General features: G+C 39.9%; 1 protein-coding gene across 6 annotated transcripts in view; it reads right to left on the minus strand.

Annotated features, from left to right (window-relative positions):
- Positions 1-21,407, minus strand: part of DYNC1I1 (dynein cytoplasmic 1 intermediate chain 1) — a 320,393-nt gene that overhangs the window by 32,079 nt on the left and 266,907 nt on the right. Inside the window, exon 15 of one of the 6 annotated variants that reach the window (XM_038004647.2) lies at positions 3,645-10,867. The exons of the other annotated variants lie outside the window; for them this stretch is intronic. Coding sequence (XP_037860575.1) covers positions 10,751-10,867 — 117 coding nt within the window. The 3' untranslated portion in view covers positions 3,645-10,750. Of the gene's footprint in view, positions 1-3,644; positions 10,868-21,407 lie in introns of those variants that run through there. 6 annotated transcript variants of the gene reach the window in all.

A 21,407-nucleotide genomic window follows, 5' to 3' on the forward strand; every position in this document is an offset into this window, starting at 1 on the left:
GGAGGTACCCGGATTTTTACCATCTGAAGAAAGGAAGAATACAAATTCCCCCTCAAAGACACAATTCTGCGAACAACTCTGGGAGGAATCTACCATGTCTGCGAATCACTGGAAAACAGACTGGCTCTCTGCCTTGTTTATACCAAAGAAAGAGAACAAGTATGTAGCCAGGTGCTAAATTCTGTGGTACAGATGTTAGGTGCCAGAGGAATGTGAAGATTGGGGGCGGTAGTGGTGTGTTGGTGTTACCAGGGTCTGATGTGGTCAAGGACGGTATTATCTAGGGCAGGTGAGGGGACCTGCCTTGAAAGATACATAGACTTTGACAGATGGTAAGGAAAACAGTCAAGAAGAGGAAAGCAAAACATGCAAAAACCTGGCTAAGTCAGTATGTTATTCCCAGATGGATATAAAGGTGAGAGGTGGGGACAGCCTGAGTGAACTCTGAGGATTTGTCCTAAGAAATAATGAAAACAAAATAATTTTGGTTTGGGTAGGGGAAAAGTGGGGTGTGTTATGAAAAGTCTTGGGTATGTAGTTAAGACTTTTTGCTGCAATTACCTATTAATGTATTAAATGTGCATTGATAAATGTGCTATGTGCTAAACAGATTCAGAGATGTTTAACATTCACGAGAGTGTTTTCAGCTTTTCTAGTGCAGTCAACTGAATGATGAATACCATTAAATGAGTAGAAAATAGAAAAAATGGAGAAATAGAGGAAGATCTGATCTGTATTTTAAACACAGTGCGTTTGAGCCTCTGGTGGAGACACTCAGGTTAAGCTGACAGTGGAAGTGCAGGTCTGAAGTTGAAAGAGAGGGTGGGCTTGAAGTACACACTAAAGAATCAGTCACAGGAGGTGCTGTGGGGGAGGAAAGAGCCGGGATGCTCGGCATGGTGGCTCACATCTGTAATCCCAACACTTTCGGAGACCAAAGCAGGCAGATTGCTTGAGCCAAGGAGTTTGAGACCAACCTGGGTAATATGGCGAAATCCTCTCTGTACAAAACAAACAAACAAACAAACAAACAAACAAACAAACAAACCAAAAATTTAGCCAGGTGTGGTGATGAACACCTGTAGTCCCAGCTATTTGGAAGGCTGAGGTGGGAGGATCAACTGAATCCTGGAGATAGAGGCTGAAGTGAGCCGTGATTATACCACTGAACTCCAGCCTAGGCCATGGAGAGAGGCCCTGTTTCAAAAAGAAAAAAAGAAAAGAGTGGGGAGGATGGAGAAGAAGGACTATGGAGGAAATTGTGAACATTTGGGCTGAGACAGTAGAAGAGACAGAACCAGTGGAGAGGACCTAGACAAAGCAGGGGAACATAAGTGGGCTAGAGAGAGCTGCAGGAATGAGGGGTGGATGATACCAAAACACCATTGCATGTAGCAATTAGGAATTCGTTGATGGCCTTGAACAGAGAAGTGTTGGAAGATTGATACAGTTGGTTGAGGGTGGTTGGGAAATGTGGCAATGGTCCGTGTGGATGCACGCTGATTCTTCAAGTAGTTTGCAAGCTAATCCAAATTTTAGGCCATGTTTGTGATATTTTAATCTAACCCATCTAACCATCAACCACTAATATCTAAGCAGATACTACTACATGAGTGTGTGTCTAGGGACCACCCACTGTCCATTTAGATATACCATCCTTGATTTTTTGGACCATTTCTTACTTGGCTTTGTGTCTCAAGCACTTTGGCGTACAGTCTGGCAAGTGGAAGGCAGATGAGATGGACTGTAATTAGGTGGTGAATGCAGCCTTGAGTTCAGTCCTATTCCTGCCTGACACCTGTGAACAGAGCCTTCAGCCTTTCTCTGATGCTCTGGGCTTGGGCATTCCTAGACTTGCCAGGATCGAACCTCTACTTTCTCAAATCGATTTTTGATTTGGCATCCTCCTTGGGTTAACTATTGTGCTTCCAGCATGTTACTTCCCCTTACTTTGGTACCTTGAGATCTAACCTCTGATGAAGGTCACAGTTGCTGCCCAGTCATGGCAAAGATTTCAGCATGTTTGAACACCATGGGAAAAGATCAGGAAACTGCTTCTGAGCAAGAAAGCTATATAAAAAATAGTAATGAAACGCAGGCCACTAGTGAGTTGGATAGTAGGAAATCTAGCCAGACATATCCTGTGGATCACAGGGACAAAGCAATGGAAGCTAAATGTGTGATTAATTTTATCTCATTAAAAACAAATAAACTTATCCTTTGACTTAAAGCATCAGTATGTACCTGAAACTCCAATTGAAACAAATTTCAATTGGAGAGACACTGTGTGAGAGAGAGAGAGAGAGAGAGCGAGCGAGAGAGAGAGGAATGTATCTTTCCATGAAATATTCTGATATGTTTTGTCTGGAGAAGAACAATGATGCCTGGAAACAAGCACTGACTCTAAAGAAGCCCGAATCCAAACCAGCACCACAGGGCAACTAAATACCCTGCACCAGTCAGTAAATGTATTCTGAAGATGGTGATCATCGGTCTCTGTATTCAGCATCAGCCAAGCCACCTCTCATGCTAACCACATTGCATCAACGTTCCCACTACTTTCCCTCGACATCCATGGGTCCCCTAAGGTTCTGTTGCCTCTGGGATTCAGCCTTGGAGAGACTGGAGTCCTTCAGTACTAGGATTAGGAAGTGGTGGTAGTGAAAAGGACTTATAGAAAGTTCATTATGGTTAACTCTTTATTTGTCCATAACCAAGAGTCAATTGTGATAACGAAATATCTTTAGCTCTTATGGGTGGACTTATCGCCCTCTCCCTCCATCACCAAATTCATATGGTGATATCCTAATCCCAGTACCTTGGAATTTGAGACTGTGGAGGTAAGGTCTTTAAAGAAGTAATTAAGATTCAATGAGGTTGTATGGGTGGGCAATAATCCAGTATGACTGGTGTCCTTATAAAAAGAGGAGATTAGGACACAAATGTGTACAGAGGGAAGCCCATGTGAAGACACAGGGAGAAGGCAGCCACCTACAAATCAAAACGAGAGGCTTCAGAGGAAACGAATCCTGACGATACCTTGATCTTGAACTTCTAGCCTCCAGAACTTTGAGAGGATGCATTTCTGTTGTTTAAACCAAGTTGTGGTAGTTTGTTACGGCAGCCCTAACAAACAAACGTAACTCTCAAAGGAGAAGAGAAGGCAGACTCTTTTTTCCCTCTTGGCCTCTAATGCACACCTACATGGGCACACTTCCCCACAATTCTGCACTTACGTAATTCCCCCAACAGTGCAATTTGAGAGAGACAGAAGGCAATTTCTGAGCAGCTATTTCTCTCCTTCCTAAACACATCCCTTTGCAATCAATGACTATGGCTCAACCATCAGCTATACTGTGCCTCCATTGAAGAAGGCAGGGTGCCTGTAATGAAAGAGAATATATATATATATATATATATATACACACACACACACATACATACATACACACACACACATATACACCATATACACACACATACACATATATTCCCCTTTCTGAAGACAGCAGAGCCTTTTTTTAAGTCATACCCATAGTTCTATGATGTTCTTGATACCACCAGGACAAATATGGATGGACAGTGGAAAGCTAATACAAACAGGTCAAACCACTCCAGGGACACAACTCAGCTTGAACCAGAAATTATAATTCAGTTCAGTCCAGTCAGTCAGTTTTGCCTCGAAGACAGCTACTTTTTCCTGAGACAGAAGTCTTCTGCATTGGAGTTTAAAGTTTCATTTGGTTTAATTTTGTCATCCTCTGCAGACTTCTTTTTATTTTAGAAATGGTGGCTACAGGGTGAGATGGGGAGTGAGTTGGGAGAGAGAGTACGAAAAGACAAGGCAAGCAAGCAGGCTAGGGTAGGCAGAACTTGACCGGAGTCCTAAAGCTGAAACTCTCTCACACAGAGCTTGGTGTTAACCTTTAAACTGAAGAGCAGCCCCCTACTGGGGTGTCCTTAATCAGCTGCCTTCAAGGCTAATTACTGTTGAATAGGTTCCTGAGATTGGAAAAATTATGAAGAATTTTTGAATACATTTCTGCAGTTCTCTTCTCTTAACAATAGGATCTATCAAACAGCAAGGCGAAGGCTCTGTTTAAGAGCTAAGACAGAAGATCAGAAGAATATGTGTGATTGCCAAAGTGACTAACTTATCTTTACACAGTATTAATGATGCTACAATAACCAATATCCATAGCCTGGTTTTGACAGTTTACTGCGAGGGTTCCCATTGTTTAGAAAAAAAAAAAAAAAAGAAAAAAAAACAAAAGAAAGAAAATATTCTATTTTGCTAAATTTCCATTTGTTAACAAAACTCTCCATAAGCAAAACCAGAGGTCATTAGCAAGCAACCAAAACATGCCTGTCTCCAGAAGAATACAGGAATACAGCTCCCTTCATCATTTAAAATACAGCTCTGCTGAAAACCCAAATCATGGTAAATCCTTAACATGAAAAATTCAGTGCAGACTTGAAACCACCTGACTTTACTTTAGGTTTGTGCTCCTTAAAATTACCTAGAAAATACCATCATCTCTTTGTGCGGCTGGACGTGGGCCAGGGCCCTGGCTCCAGAGGCGAAGGGCAAAACTAAAAATCATGTCTCAACAGACCACTCCACCCTCTCTCCCAAGTCCACTTGGCTTCGTGACAAAAAGTGAGGTCTAAAGCACACTCCTCCAAGGCCTGGGTTTTTGGCTAAAGCTCAAGACTCTTATAGGACAAACAAACATGAAATCCAAAATGTTATCACCCCGCCTTACAAAGTCAAAGGGGTTTAAATGGGTGAACTGCACATGCCAAATAGTCTACATTTGCAATTTAATAGGGAACCCATAGAACGAAAATGCGACTTTTTTATTCTGAGAAAGGTCATCAGCTGAGATTTAAAATTCCAAAGTGATTTTTGATACATTGGAGTGTGTGTGTGTGTGTGTGTGTGTGTGTGTGTGTGTGTGTGAGAGAGAGAGAGAGAGAGAGAGAGACTCTTTTTCCATGCCAAATCAAGCACTCTGGGAGTGAAGGGTTCACTATTGGGAAGTGTGAGGGTTCAGAGATTCCACTGTGGGGGCCTGCTTGCCTGGCATGACTGCCGCCCAACTCTGGGTAAGCCTCCTCATGCCCTTTATTCTCCTTCACTGAAAGCTCTAGTTCTTAAGAATTCACTTTCCCCACCGCCCACCCACTCTGACACTCCCCACTCTCTCTCACGCTTTGGATGGGTGAGAGCCCGGAGAGACTGTCAAGTAATTTCCACCTCTCACCGAGCTAGTGACAGGCTCAGTACAAATAGCTACATTGAGAAAGTACCTCCATGCTACAGATCCCACAGCCAGCACTGTAACAAGACAGTCCAGGGCTATGAATACCACCATCTGATCCCACTGGGCAGATTCGTGCTGAAATGGCAGGACCAGGCGTTCCAAGTGTGTTTTCCCCGTCGCTCCTTAATTAAAACCCTCTGCTCCAGCCAGTCGGTTGCATTCACCGTCTCCTCCACACACTGAATACATTCTGGTCTCCAAGCCTTTGTTCATGCTGCTTTCTGCTCTTAGAGAATGTACTATTCTCTCTCCTCGCATAGGGTCTGATCTCGCCATCCAGATAAAGTCCTCCCTCACCCCACAATCCCCTCTCAAACACTGACAGAACACACAGGGATGTCTCCTTTCCTCCAGGCCTCAGCCATTGTTTTCTGACCTCTTTTCCGGTGTTCCATTTTGGGGCTGCCTTGGTGTCTGTCTTATGGTGTTATAGTTTTTAAATATATTCTTCCTTCATTACTGAAGTGTCATTTAGTTTTGCATGTACAGTAAGGGTTTTTTTTTTTTTTTTAGACTTCACTTTTAAGAGCAGTTTTAGGTTTGCAGCAAAATTAAATAGAAAGTATACAGAGATTTCCCATATACTCCTTTCCCCCACACATGCACAGCCTCCCCCATTGTAAATATCTCCCACCAGAGAGGTGCATTTGTTACAGCTGATGGATCCACACTGACACATCATTGTCATCCAGACTCCATAGTTCACATCAGGGTTCACACTTGGTATGGTACATTCTATGAGTTTGGACATATGTATCATGACACGTATCCACCATTACAGCATCATACAGAATACTTTCACTGCCCTAATAATCCTCTGTGAGAGCAAGGTTTTCAAACAATTTGCAGGGATGTGGGTTTCCTTCTGGAGGGATTGTGGGGTATCTATGAGTTCTCCAATGGAAACATTTATTTTATGTTTTCCTTTAGGTGAGAGTCAAAAAACCATGCTAGGGATCGCCTGCTTCCTGCTGCCTTATAACCATGTATGTAGGACTCCAGGCCTGCTGGAGTGTCTTTGCTACAGTCGTGACAGACTTCGGGGAAGAGACCACACCCAGGAACCATTAATATGTAATGATGGATTTGTGCCACAGGAGGGTGGTTCTTGGAGCCATCATCCACACAGGGGTCACGAAGGCCGCTGAACTGGGAAGAACCTGCACCAGGGAAGTCAGCCCAATAGTCACACTGTGAACAGAACTTTAGCTTCAGTGAAGCATCACTTGTCACATTAAGTTAATGTGATTCATTTAAATGGTATTGTTTGGGGGTAAATTTGATTTGTAAACTTTGGGGGAGGGCTGTAAAATTATCTAATAAGCTATAGCTCAAATATATTTTAAACCCCTCAGTGGCTTCTCATTACCCTTTAGAACAGAGTCTAAACCACTTAGTAGGCCAAAAAGATCACACATTGTCTCACCCCTGATTAGCTTTTCAAGCTCATCTTCTGTCGGTTCAGTTTTTTGTTGTTGTTGTTGCAAGCATGAAGACCTCTGTCCTGTTCCTCACACAAGCCAAGTCAAGCTTGCTCCTGATTCACAGACTTTCACACTCGCTCCCTCTGTCCTCCACCTTCACAGGGCTAACTACTTTTCAAGATTCATATTTATGGAAGTGTCCCCTCCTCAGGGCAGACTGTCCTAGTCACCCACTTCAAATAGTTCTCCCAAACCTCCATCAGTCTCCAGATCTGTTTCATTTTTTTGGCAACATTCATTACTATCCGATCCATTTTTATTATACACAATCATTCCTCATTTTTCATGGATTCCATGGTTGCAAATTCTCCTACTTTCTGAAATTTATTTGTAACCCCAAAATAAATATTCCTAGATCATGAATAAGCAAAGAGTGGCAAAAATTTGAGTCCCCTGATATACCTGTTCCCAGCTGAGACAGAATAAGACTACACTCCTTTCTTGTTTCAGCTCTCATATTGTAAACAAATATCTTTTATTTTTGTTGTAGTCTATTTGGTGCCATGGTTTTTGCATTTTTTTTCCCAATTTCGCTGTTTAGAATGGCCCCAAGCATAGTGCTGAAGTGCTGTCTAGTGTTCCTACATGCCAGAAGGCTGTGATGTGCCCTACTGGAAAAATACGTGTGTTAAACAAGCTTCCTTCAGGCATGAGCTACTGGCTAAGGATCCCAATGTCAATGAACCAACGATACATATTAAATCAAGTGTCTTTAAACAGAATCACACATCCAAGAAGATCATGTATTCACAGGTTGATAAAAATGTTGTAACCAGAAACTCATAGGAACCAAATCCAGTATCTCCCTCAGAAGCAATGGTTCATTTAGTATTTGTCAATTTAGCGTTTGTGGCAACTTTATAGAATACAACTGTTGTATATAACAAGAATTAACTGGCTGTGTGTGGTGGCTTACCCCTGTAATCCTAGCACTTTGAGAGGCCAAGGTGGGTGGATCACCTGAGGTCAGGGGTTCCAGACCAGCCTGGCCAACATGGTGAAACCCTGTCTCCACTTAAAAAAAAAAATTATCCAGGCATGGTAGCACACGCCTGTAATCTCCTGCTTCGGTAGGCTGAGGCAGGAGAATCGCTTGAACCCAGGAGGCGGAGGTTGCAGTGAGCTGAGATCACACTGCTGCACTCCAGCTTGGGCGAAAAAAGAGAATTAACTATATTTGTTTCTTTGGTTTCCACACAGTTTCTTCCCACCAGAATAAACAGTTTGTGAAGTCAGGGGGGTTTTGTCTGCCCTTGTCACTGTGATACTCCCAGTACCTGAACTATAGTAAGCTCTCAATAAATGGACATGTACTGAATGAATAAGTATAAGGAATGTATAACTTGTTCTTTGTCTAGATGTATTTAAGTTACATTATAATGAAACTAACTTCAGGCAATACTAAAGGTGGCCAAAAACACTTCTTTTAAAAGGAGTTCTATTGATACAAGTTTTAGTAGTAAGATGTAGGCTATGAACCTGTTGGCACCAGAGATCGTGTCACGTTTCTATTCTTATCAAAGTTAAAAACACAAAGCATGAATTTAAAAACACATTACGTTCTCCATGAATGCTGCTTTAATGAATAAATAATTGATAAAATCTAACAAATCTAGTATTCTTTTGACTAGAAGGATAGAGAAGGCAATATTTGCCTTTACTTCATGGCAGAATGTCAATTACATTTGCACTGTTATTCTTGCATGTTTTGTAATGATAACATGTTGGTTGGTATGTGAACACTGTACATTTGATTGGAGAGAAGAGGAAAGATCAATGGAGTAAAAAAAAAGGATGATAAATGGAGAACGGAGTAGTCAGAGACATCAATAAGGAATGGACTGAGGTGTTTCTGTAGGTCCATAGGAGTCAGTTGTGTGTCAGTCACTAGGGTGTCCAAATGAGGATGGAAATAAATTCACAATAAATATAAAACCTCAGAGATTACCCTGTCCTATAATTGTTGCCAGAAATATGACTGCTGGTAGCTTAATTTAATTGATATGTAATTGGTCAATAAGACAATCAGCCTAAATGACATATTAATCATTTAGTACCCTGACTGAGAGCTATGGAGAGTAAAGGATAGATGTAAAATATGATCGCTGACCTTAGGAAGCTATAGTTTAGTGGAAAAGAGGGAAACAATTAACACATAAATACAACAAAAATGTTTATATTGCGTTCAGGTATTAAATTTTCTAGTGCTGATTAAAATTATTATGATAATCGTTTTCTGACTATAGGAGTGTTGCATTATTGAGCCAGAAAAAAACCTGGTAGATAATTTAGGCATCTGAGTGCACTACTAAATGGCATGTAAGAATAGGTGGACAGTTCAAAATATTAAACCATTTTATTTAATAGACCAAATTCTAACTGACCCAATTACAATTAATATAAGATGGGAAAAATATAGGCCTAGAAGGATCTCTAAATCACTCCTTTCTAGACTTTTTTTTCTTTAACTTTTACTGTGAAAATTGGAATCTTCATTAGAACTCAGACTTAGAAAAGGCCCAGTTTCAAGGATTCTGACTCTCAGAGACTGAGCACACCCATTTCCAGAAGTTCAAATACTTTCCTCATTCTCCTCAACTTCTGATCTCTCCAGTTCCAGTCAAAACTCAGAAACTTTAAGGGGTTCAAATTAAGGACACCTTGTTTAACAAGTTCTTTAATTTTCCCTGGAGTTCCTACACCCAGGAGCACCACACACTTCTCCAGTAACTTCAGCTGCCCCTGGACCTTTATGTGTCTAGTTTATGAGACTAATGGTTAGACACCTGTCTAAAAGTGTGAAGAACCATGAAATGCAGGTGGAGGTGTTTGAAATGATTAAGAAAGCAAGCAAGGCAATTATCAGTTAGTTTCCAGAGTTATGTTTTTCAGGACTACTGTTCTTTCAGTATGCTGCATTTAGGTCACTCTGATAATCTTCACATGCCATATATGCAGCTCATTCGTGAAGAATAAATTTAAAAAGACCTCCCTACTAAAGATGCTTGTTGACTTTAACTTTCTGCATACACACACACACACACACACACACACACACACACACACACACACACAGAGTATATAGTAAATATACTATATGCATATGGGATATGCATATAATATATAATATATATAGAGAGAGTAAATCATAGAATTCCTGCCCTTGAGAAATGCCTGTTACCGTTCCACAGAATACACACTACCGATGTTGTAGTACAAGGAAATGGCATAATAAAAAGTATATTTTGGGTAGATTATCTAAGAGGATTATGTAGGAAGAATGAGCATGGGGAGAGACCCACCTCAGAGAAGCTGGTAATAATTTTGTCACAAACTTGATAAAGAAGATATAGTCTTTCTCTGCTAAGAACTATTTGCCCAATAAATAGACTTTCTTGGGTGAAGCTGGAGGAGGTCATCCTTAGAGAAAAGCATGACCACTTTAATTTATTACAGATCAAGACAAATATAAAATACTGTAAAAAAAAAAAAAAGAAAAAGAAAGAATATCACACATAGGCACACACTCATAGACACAAACACACTTCATTGTGATGGTCTGTGGACTACTATCTTAAGAAAATGGTCCTAATAGCAGAAGACAGCAAAACTCAGCTCATTGACTGGCCTTTGTTAAAGGAGGGTGATTGAGGGAAAAAAAAGTCAAACCATCCAGGCATAAATTAAATTCTATAGGTGGGTGGAAGCCAAGTGTCTCATGCATAACCCTCCTGGATTGGTGACCCGTCAAATCCCTTAATGTAGTTGGGTCTGGCAGAGAGGTAAAGGGGAACTCTGGTTTAAAAGTTAAGTTTTTAATCCTTAAGGAAGGTCCTAAGTGAGAAGGAAGTTGACAGATTATAAGAGACCTCCTCTTACTTTTGCCTTGGGCTTAGTTCAAGTCAGTGAACCAGGGGACAGGAGAGAAAGCTATTTCACTCAATCGCCAATTCCACAACATTCCTTTCCAGAAACTTCCACAAAGCTGGTGCATTTCCAGTAATAAACACTCTGGCCTGGTTCCCTAGAATTTATGGGAGGGCCAGTTACTTCACTCTGGAAAGAAAAAGAAGAGTTTTTTTCTTAGTATATTTCAATATTTCTTTTACATCTATGTATTTCTTTACTTTGTTTCACAATTTAGTGCATACTTACACTTTTTTTTTTTTTTGGAATAGGATATTGCTTTGTTCATCTTTATCCTGTGTCTAAATATATTAGTTTACTAGTATTACACACAATATGGAATGAGTAGGATTTTCCCATTAGAAGTAATTACTACTTTATTATCAACATGGGACAAAACATATTGGAAGATTATTCTCATTCTTCTGGTACTTTGTAAAGAACAAATATAATAAGAATTTTGTAGTGGAAAAATAAATATAATTATTTTTTGAAAACTATTCCTTTTTATTATACTTTAAATTCTGGGATACACGTGCAGAACGTGCAGGTTTGTTACATAGGTATACATGTGCCATGGTGGTTTGCTGCACCCACCAACCCACCATCTACATTAGGTATTTCTCCTAATGCTCTCCCTCGTCTGTCCCCCAAGCCCCCGATAGACCCCGGTGTGTGATGTTCCCCTCCCTGGGCCCATATTTAATAACTGGTGTTGGGAAAACTAGCTAGCCATATTCAAAAAACTGAAACTAGACCCCTTCCTTACACCTTATACAAAAATAAACTCAAGATGGATTAAAGATTTAAACGTAAGACCTAAAACCATAAAAACCCTAGAAGAAAACCTAGGCAATACTATTCAGTACATAGGCATGGGCAAAGAATTCATGACTAAAACACCAAGAGCAATGGCAACAAAAGCCAAAATTGACAAATGAGATCTAATGAAACTAAAGAACTTCTGCACAGCAAAAGAAACTATCATCAGAGTGAAGAGGCAACCTACAGAGTGTGAGAAAATTTTTGTAATCAATCCATCTGACAAAGGGCTAATATCCAGAATCTACGAGGAACTTAAACAAATTTACAAGAAAAAAACAACCCTATCAATAAGTGGGCAAAGGATATGAACAGACACTTCTCAAAAGAAGACATTTATGTGCCCAACAAACATGAAAAAAAGCTCATCATCACTGGTCATTAGAGAAATGCAAATCAAAACCACAATGAGATACCATCTCAAGCCAGTTAGAATGGAGAGCATTAAAGTCAGGAAACAACAGATGCTGGAGAGGATGTGGAGAAATAGGAACGCTTTTACGCTGTTGGTGGGAGTGTAAATTAGTGCAACAATTGTGGAAGACAGTGTGGCGATTCCTCAAGGATCTAGAACCAGAAATACCATTTGACCCAGCGATCCCATTACTGGGTATATACCCAAAGGATTATAAATCATTCTACTATAAGACACATGCACACGTATGTTTATTGCAGCACAATTTACAATAGCAAAGACTTGGAACCAACCCAAACGTCCATCAACGATAGAGTGTATAAAGAAAAAGTGGTACATATATACCATGGAATACTATGCAGCCACAAAGCAGGATGAGTTCATTTCCTTTTCAGAGACATAGATGAAGCTGGAAACCATCATTCTCAGCACACTAACATAAGAACAGAAAACCAAACACTGCATGTTCTCACTCATAAGTGGAGCTAAACAATGAGAACATATGGACACAGAGAGGGGAACATCACACCCCAGGGCCTGTCGCAGGGTGAGGGTCTAGGGGAGGGATAGCATTAGGAGAAATATCTAATGTAGATGACGGGCTGATGGGTGCAGCAAACCACCATGGCATGTGTATATAACCAACCTATGGCGCCTATGTAACAAACCTGCACGTTCTGCACATGTATCCCAGAACATGTATCCCAGAAGTATAATAAAAAAGCCTTCAAAAATTAATTATATTTATTTTTCCACTACAAAATGCTTATTATATGTATTCTTTACAAAGTACCAGAAGAATGAGAATAATCTTCCAGTATTTTTTGTCCCATGTTGATAAAGTAGTAATTACTTCTAATGGGCAAATTCTACTTATTCCACATTGTGTGTAATACCAGCAAACTAACATATGTTAGACACAGGATAAAGATGAACAGAGAAATATCCTGTTCTTAAAAAAGTGGAAGTATGCACTAAATTGTGAAACAAGGTAAAGAAATACATAGATATCGTAAAAGAAATATTCAAATATACTAAGATATGCCTATACATACTTTTCTTAGATCTAAGACAAATGAAAGTACCTCTGTCTTTTTGTCTTGCCACATTTAAATTCCTTTTGAGAAGTCAGGACTTCGGAGAGCAGGTGTGAAAAGACTAATGGGGTTTTGAGTGAGGATTAGAAGTACTAGTGACAGGAGTTTGTTGGAACCAAGACGCACGAGGAAGGGAATATATATTTGGCCTCCAAATTTAAAAACAATTATAAGTTGACAAAAAGAAAAGCCAAACTGAAGATAAAATATAGAAGCCACTAAACATAAAGCTAGCAGAAAGGCCAGCTGAGATAATTCTGCAGTGATCCATGCCAGATGAGGTCGTGTGGCAGTGTATTTACAGAAATACACTTAAAATTATGTGACATCAGTGGCATAATGCCAGTCACATGTGATTATTCAGTTAAATGCAGCTACAATTATTATTATGACTACTGTAATCATAATTGGACTTCGTCTGAAAACTTAGATGTAGTGAATTGGGAAGGGCAGTCTCGTGAAGGATTGCAAAAGTTAACACTCTGGTCAATCAAGTTGCTGTCATTTTATGAGGTGGAATTGTGAGAGTGTGCATTCCAAGTAACTACTGTGGAGATAGGAGGGAATGCATGGGATGTATCCAGGGGCTCCTCTGGAACACAAATACTGCTGGTAATTTGATAGAGCAGTCATCAGAGGCAGAACATTACACTATCACTGCTGTTCAAAATACTGAGGGGAAGGTGAGATGTCCTCCCTGCCCACCTTCACTCTACATGACATCAGGCAAGAGGTGATGTGGCCCTACTTTCACATAAGCTATCGCCTTTGTCATCTTCAGAAGAAAGTCTACACCCATCGCAATGGCATCACAAGGCTGCCTTTTTGCCTTTTGTCATCTGATCCCATTTTGTCCCCAGAGCTGTCCTTTCATTATTCTCTTCTAGTCACCTTGTACCCACTGCTCCAGTCTCACTAAAGCATTTTAGCATCCAAATAACAGCAACAATTACCATAATATTTAACAGTAATAATAGTAATTATTATTATTGCTACTTCTTTAATATGCTTACTCTATGCTTAGCATGGTTTAACATCTTTACAACTATTCACTCATTTAATCTTCACAAGAACTTTATGAAATAGGAGGTATTTTAATCCCCATATTGGAGATGACTAAACTGCAGCACAGAGAGGTTAAGTAACTTTTCTAAGTTCACACAGCTAGAGAGTACCAACTATCTCATGTGTCTGTGTTTTTGCATACTCTGTTCATTCTGCTTGAATGCCCTTTCCTTTCTCCGTTTACCTAACTAAATCTCCTTCAAACTTCTGCTTTCTTTTTTCAATATTATAGTTTCTTAAATATTTCCTAGTAGGATTTTTAAAGCTTAACCTCAGTTTTCTAATTATTATATTTCTAAATTACGGCTATGAATTTTACTGCTCAAAACCACTGCTAACTAAATATTTGCTATAGTATACTTTCAATGTATATCTTTTTAAAAACCGGCATTTATTTATTCATGTATTAACTCAGTGATTTACTCAGTGCCTACCAGGTCCCAAGCACTATGCCAGTTAATGGGATGCAGACAAAAAACACAGGGACTTACTCTCAAGGAGCTCATAATCTTACAGGGAAAGGATGGCAATTCTATCTCAGTTTCATACTCACTGTGATTCAAGACACAAAAGTGTTTTTTTAATCATTGTATTATTTATAATATACCCATACTTAACATTTATTGTAATACATAATCATTTTAATGAAGATATCTGAAAAGTAATAACTAATGTTCTTCCTTAGGAAAAATTGTTTCTTGTCTTTTTTATTCATAAAATTCAAATTATCGTTCTTTTCTAGTAGCTAACAGGGAAAACAATCAGCTAAGACAGCCATCTTATATTTTAACCCCGGCAGAGGATGTAAAAGTGAAATAGGTAATATTTATTGATTTCACAGTAGTTGCTTGAAAATTGAAGATTATCTTTCTAATTTGTGCAAAGACATAATTCTCCAGTCACTTAGAAAATTTTATTCTCAGAGCAGAGTCACTGTTAAAAGACTAGAGGACTGAGATGCATGTTAACTGCTAGGAAAGATTATACAATGTCTAAAATGTCAAGACACATTTGGGGGAAGTCAGTGATTTCCATCAATCAAATGTGTATCATGAAAAGTTCTTGGATGACAGCACCCCAGGGTGGTGTCCAAAATCCACACCAAATACAAACACATGGGTTAAGTTAGGCCATATACCTGATCAGTCAACATAAAGGAATTGAATTTTAAGACCCAAAAGTCAAGAGCAGAAAGGATTTAGAGGATATATTCAATACAAATAGAAGAAACATAAGCCCATTGAAGTCTAAAGAAAGGGACTGACCTGGCAAATACATGAACAGTATCGTGAACCTAAATCCATCTGAAGTTGTACCAGGACCAAAATAAATATTAACCCAACATTTAATTGGAATCCACTGAAACTTTCCAAACTGGATGCATTGATAAAAAAATCCAAAGACTCAGAACTTGTCTAGCCACTAAACTAAACTGCAGCACAGGAAAAAAAATTATCCAAAACCTCAGCAAACAGACAAGCTGAGTGGAATAATGAATGTCTTAATCCAGCCAAGAGTACATACTTTATTTCTGAGCATCAGCTCCAGCATGTTTTGATGGATGGGAAATTTAATGTGCTAAGATACAGTAAAAGGTAAGAGTTGGTACTCAACAGAATTAATTCAGGCAATGCATTTTTAATACATTTTTTTAAAGGATCACAAAGGGTAGACTAAAATATGTAGTTTTTTTTTTTTTTTACTATACTCTAAAAGCAACCTCATTGAAAAAAGGATGTTCCAAGGGACTAATCAACATTATTAAAGTAGCAAAGTCATCAAAGAAAATGAAAATGGCAAAATGACCCCTGGAACAGGCAAGAAAGCAGGTCAGGGCAACTTTTGAAGAAGCAGGTCTAGTGGCAATCATGGGAATAAATACAGGCTGTAGAGGGTGAAACTGCAGTTTGGTAGAAAAAGGCACAAGATAAACAGGATGGGAAAGGGTATTGTTTAGGACCTTAACGGCCCCAAAATATGCAATATCATGTTTGTCCTTTAGCTGGTACCACTTCAAAAACTCAACCTGTTCAATCTTCAAGGAAAGTTTAAATAAAACCACATAAAATAAATGGAAATATTAACTATTCAAATCACAAAGAGAATTGAAAATGATTATATTTTCTCTAAATATGCTTTTTTGCGTTTAACTGCAATATTTCTAAGATCCTATGTAGAGAAGTTTCATTTTAAATTTGGAACTTTAAAATCATCACTTCTCTCTTTCAGGATGTGAAATGTTATTGTCTCTCTGGCAATCATTTAGCTGTGCAAAGTGAACTCTCATGGACTTTTCTATAGGCTTCAGGGTGAGAGTCATTTTGCTCACTGTGCTAATTCCAGTTGACATTACCTCTGGAATACATAATTTCTTTTTAAATATTTTATTGTTGTGTTAGACATGTGAATTCTTGGGCAGTAGAGTGTACAAAATGCATATTTCTGTTTCCAAATTTTCTTGTTGTCGGGTTGTTTGCTTTTGACCTTTTTTTGGCTATCTTTTTGAGCTTATTATTATTATTACTATTTTGGGACGTAGCCTCTCTCTGTCACCCATGCTGGAGTGCAGTGGCTCACTGCAACCTGTGCCTTCCAGGTTCAAGCAATTCTCCTGCCTCAGCCTCCCCAGTAGCTGAAACTACAGGCATGAGCCACCACGCTTAGTTAATTTTTTGTATTTTTAGTAGAGATGGGGTTTCACCATGTTGGTCAGGCTGGTCTCGGACTCCTGAGCTCAGGTGATCTGCCCACCTTGGCCTCCCAAAGTGCTGGGATTATAGGTGTGGGCCACTGCGCCCCACCACTATACTATATTTTATCAACAAAGTATTACATTGCAGCCTTTTAAAAAATTTGATTTCATACTATTTCATAGTGTTGTTTCTTAGCACCAATTCTTTTTATGATTTGGAGGATTTTTCCTTATGTTATTTAATTTACAAGGTGAAGTGTGAGGCTATTACTAATCCTATTAAGACTTCTTTGCCTTGTTTAAATGATAAAATGACTCCAAGTTATCCAATAAGTTTAAAGTAAAGATTACAAAGGTAACTATTATTGTCAGAAGGGACTAAAATAATTACCCATCTCATATCTTTGTCCCTGCTACACTTCTGGGAAAATTCTCATTGTCAGTAAGATGGAAAAAGGCCAAAAGATTCAATTTCCAATATTTTCAAGACAGCATTTTTTTTACTTTGCCTCTTTTATTAAGATAAAGGTTATTTTCAGCCACAGTCCTGCAAAATGTGATTAGTTATATATATATATTTTTGAGACGGAGTCTCGCTCTGTCACCCAGGCTGCAGTGCAGTGGCAAGATCTCGGCTCACTGCAAGCTCCGCCTCCCAGGTTCACGCCATTCTCCTGCCTCAGCCTCCCGAGTAGCTGGGACTATAGGCAGCCGCCACCTCGCCTGGCTAACTTTTGTATTTTTAGTAGAGATGGGGTTTCACTGTGCTAGCCATGACGGTCTCGATCTCCTGACCTCGTGATCTGCCCGCCTCGGCCTCCCAAAGTGCTGGGATTACAGGCGTGAGCCACCGCACCCGGCCTGTGATTAGTAATTTTAAGAGATGTGACTGCTTTCTTTAAATTTTATGCTCATTGAGATTAAGAAGAGGAGAAAACCACTAGCCCATATTGTCAAGGGTTTCAAGCGTAACTATCTAGAACACCATAAAGGGTTATAATTAATTTGGGGTTTCAAATACATTCACAGTACAAACCTCTGTTCAGAACATGTAGCATATTCATTATATGAGGAAACCTAGTTGGAGGTGGGACAATAGCTTTCATTCTCCTGTCTGAACCCTAAACTAGATCCCCAGTTCTCTAACACAACCCTGGGAGAAAGGAGGGATCCCTCAACACAACTGAACTGCCCACCAGCTCTGTAGGATGGGAAGTTTGAAACAGAACTTTACGGAGGTTTAGGGCATGGCTCTTTATATTTTAGCAACATCTGGATTACCTGGAAGGCTTCTAAAACACAGATTGTTGGCCTCCATCCCCAGAGTTTTTGACATAGAAGGTCTGGGGTGGGGCCCAGAGAGTTTGCATCTCTCATAAGCCCCACGTAATGCTATTGCTGCTGATCTGGGGCCACATTTTGAGAACACTGGCTTAGAAGAATTGTAAAGAAGTGGTGCATCTCCCAAACCTGGACCTATTCACCTGCTCTAGTAATGGTGGGGACACATTGTGGAGAGCTTTGAATGTCAGATTCAGGAGATTCCTGTAAGAGACTCAACAATGGCAATTTTACACAATTCCTGGCATTCTTCTTATCACCTCATAAAATTTAAATTAGATATCACCTATGAAATAAATCTGTGATATTCAGCCCTAGTTGGTTTTCAAATCTATGCAGTTCAGATATCCTCCGTAGTCAGGGCCCTGTCCCATCTCTTATAGGGCCTGGTCTAATCATCCTTCCTCTTCCTACCATGTCCCAGTTCCCATCACCGTTAACAGATAACTGCCTCTGACTCCACCGAAGAAATGGGGGACCTTCCCTTCTTTCCTCTTTCCCCCTCCACTTCCATGTAGCTAAACCTACCTGTAAGCCTTTTTTTAGTCTTACCAATATTCTGCCTCTTCTCCCTATCCTAAACCTGACATGGTCACTTGAAATCATCTTCCTCTGGTTTTTTCTTTTAATTTAATTTTTATTCAAATAGCTTTTGGAGTACAAGTTGCTTTTTGTTACATGGATGAATTATATAGTGGTGAATTCTGTTCCTCCATTTTTTAAACCATACACCTTCCATTGGCTCCTCTTCAGGCCGCAAATACACTCAGGTCTCTCAGAGAGTATAATAATAAAATCCTTTCTTGGCCTGGCTTTCCCTGCTAGTCGCCTCTCTATCTCCTTATGTTCACTGCCTCATGTCTGAAAGACTAGTCTATATTTTCTGTGTCTACTGTCTTCCCTTTTCACTCCACAACCACTCACAATCTGTCTCTAGTGCTCCACTAAAATTGTTCTCACTGAGGTCCACGTGACCCTCTTCTTGCCTTGCCATCTGTATATTTCTTGATATCTCTGGTGTTTAACAGCCTTTATCACATTCTTTAACGAGCATCCTGTTCTCACGCCTCAGCACCTGAAACATTAGCAGCTCCAAGATTGCATTCATAGCCTCTTCAATGCATGTTCTATTATACTTTTCACCTTTGCAATAAACGACTGATCACTGTCATATCTATATTTCTAACTCATCCTTTGCCCCTGAGCCTCAGTATTGCTATCAACTGAATATTTGTGTCCCTCCAAAATTCCTATGTTGAAATTTGATCCCCACTGTGATAGTATTAAAAGGTGGGAACTTCAGGAGATGATTAGGTCATGAGGGCTCCACCCTCATGAATGGGATTAGTATCCTTATAAAGAGGCTTGAAGGAGCCTGTTTGCCCCTTCTTCCATGTGAGGATGCAAGAAGAAAGCACCATCTATGAGGCAGCAAGCACTCACCAGACACCAAATCTACTGGCACCATGATCTTGGACATACCAGCCTCCAGAACTGTGAGCAATAAAGACTGTTGTTTGTAAGTTACCCACTCCAAGGTGTTTTGTTATAGAACCCTGAATGGACTAAGACAAGCATCTTTAATTACCTTGTGGGAATTTCCAGACACCTCAGTCTAAGCATGTCCAGACCACTGATTTCCTACCTCTAACCGAAGCCCACTCCTCCCCTTGTATGTCCTGTCTCAGTCACTGGCACCACCAGTCTTCACTCAGATGCTAACAGCAGAAATATCAGAATCATCACTGACTCCCCTCTCAAATCAGGTCTGCTGGTCACTGCATCTGATTAATTTTATTTCTCAGATTGGTGTTCCCCTCTACAAGCTCACTGCCTAAATTCTGGCTCTCACCTGGTTGACCAAACTAGACTTGCAACTGGCTTCTTGTCTCCAGGCTTAACACAATGGTATGGAAAAGAATACAGTCTTTGGGGTCACTCAAATCTGAATTTGAATTCCAGTTTCCCCAGTTATTCACTAAGCACATCAGGCAAGTTATTTAAGCTCTCTTGTGCCTATTTCCTCTTACATAAAATGCGATACTAATATCTACTCACAGGTTTATTGTGAGCATTTAAGGAACTAATGTATTTCAAATATTTAGCACAATGCCTAGTACACAGTATAACCTCGATAAATGTTGATCTTGGCTCCCCATACAAATTCATCTTCCACAGTATTCCAAAGCAAACTCCTTAAAATCAAATTTTGATTAATTCTCCCCTAAAATGACTTGCCATCACCTAGAAAATAAAAATAAATCAACACAATCAAGTATAGACCTATCTTTCCAGCCTCATTCCCTAAATGGATCCCAACCTTCCAGTCATTTGGATGAAAATGGCTGCTTGGACATTTGTTGACTCAGCTGCCTGGAATGCAGCCTGGTTCTGTGATTGCCAGGTAAACCACTCCAACAAAATTTCTGCTCCAATGTGGTCTTCCCTGACAGTGGTTAATGATGAAACTTGGTGTGGCAGGGGGTGCTGTGGGAGTAAAGGGAGGGCAATGTAATGTGTTTTAATTCCCTCTCCCTTCATGCTAACCTCATTATGCTAGAATATGCAATGATTAGCATCCTCTTCTGAATCCTTGGCCCCTTTTATTCCATCTCCCCTTCCCATTCCCAGTGGGATCTCAGAGCATTTTCTAGAAATCTCTATTAGCACTTATTTCACCTGAACAAATCACTCACTGCACTCTCCTTTCCTGATGTTTCTACAACTCCCCTGCCCCACATCTCTTATTCCATGATAAATGCCTTTGCCTCCATCCTCAGCTTTCTCATGGGAAGCTACCTCTCCTGCCTGCCTCAATGGAATCCTAGCTCTGCCCTAACCTCACCACCTCTTCTGCCATCTCCTCAGGTAGAAGCTGTTCATTATCATGTATTCTATCTCAAGATAGTGAGAGGGTCAGCTTCTCACTTGCTCTCCAGGGCTATTTTACCGCTCCTTAGTCCTCCAGTAAAAAGTCCTATTTCTTTTAAGCTCAGGCCATCTGGCTGTACCATTCTCTACCTCTTTTGATCTCTCCTCCTAATTCACTGAGGACTTTGGTACTATGATCACTGTTTCCTTTTCCATCCCAGTCTAGCTATTTTCTGGCCTGCTCCAAAGCCCACAGCACACCAGCACGTTGACCTTTTATTTCTGTGACCTCCTCATTTGCAGTGAATTCCACCCTCACTAGACTTCAGCTATACACATGACCACATCCTTGACTTTTTAAAAAAATCACTTGGAACTATTTCTGTT

Source organism: Chlorocebus sabaeus, chromosome 21 (assembly GCF_047675955.1).
Source record: "Chlorocebus sabaeus isolate Y175 chromosome 21, mChlSab1.0.hap1, whole genome shotgun sequence".
Lineage (NCBI taxonomy): Eukaryota > Metazoa > Chordata > Mammalia > Primates > Cercopithecidae > Chlorocebus > Chlorocebus sabaeus.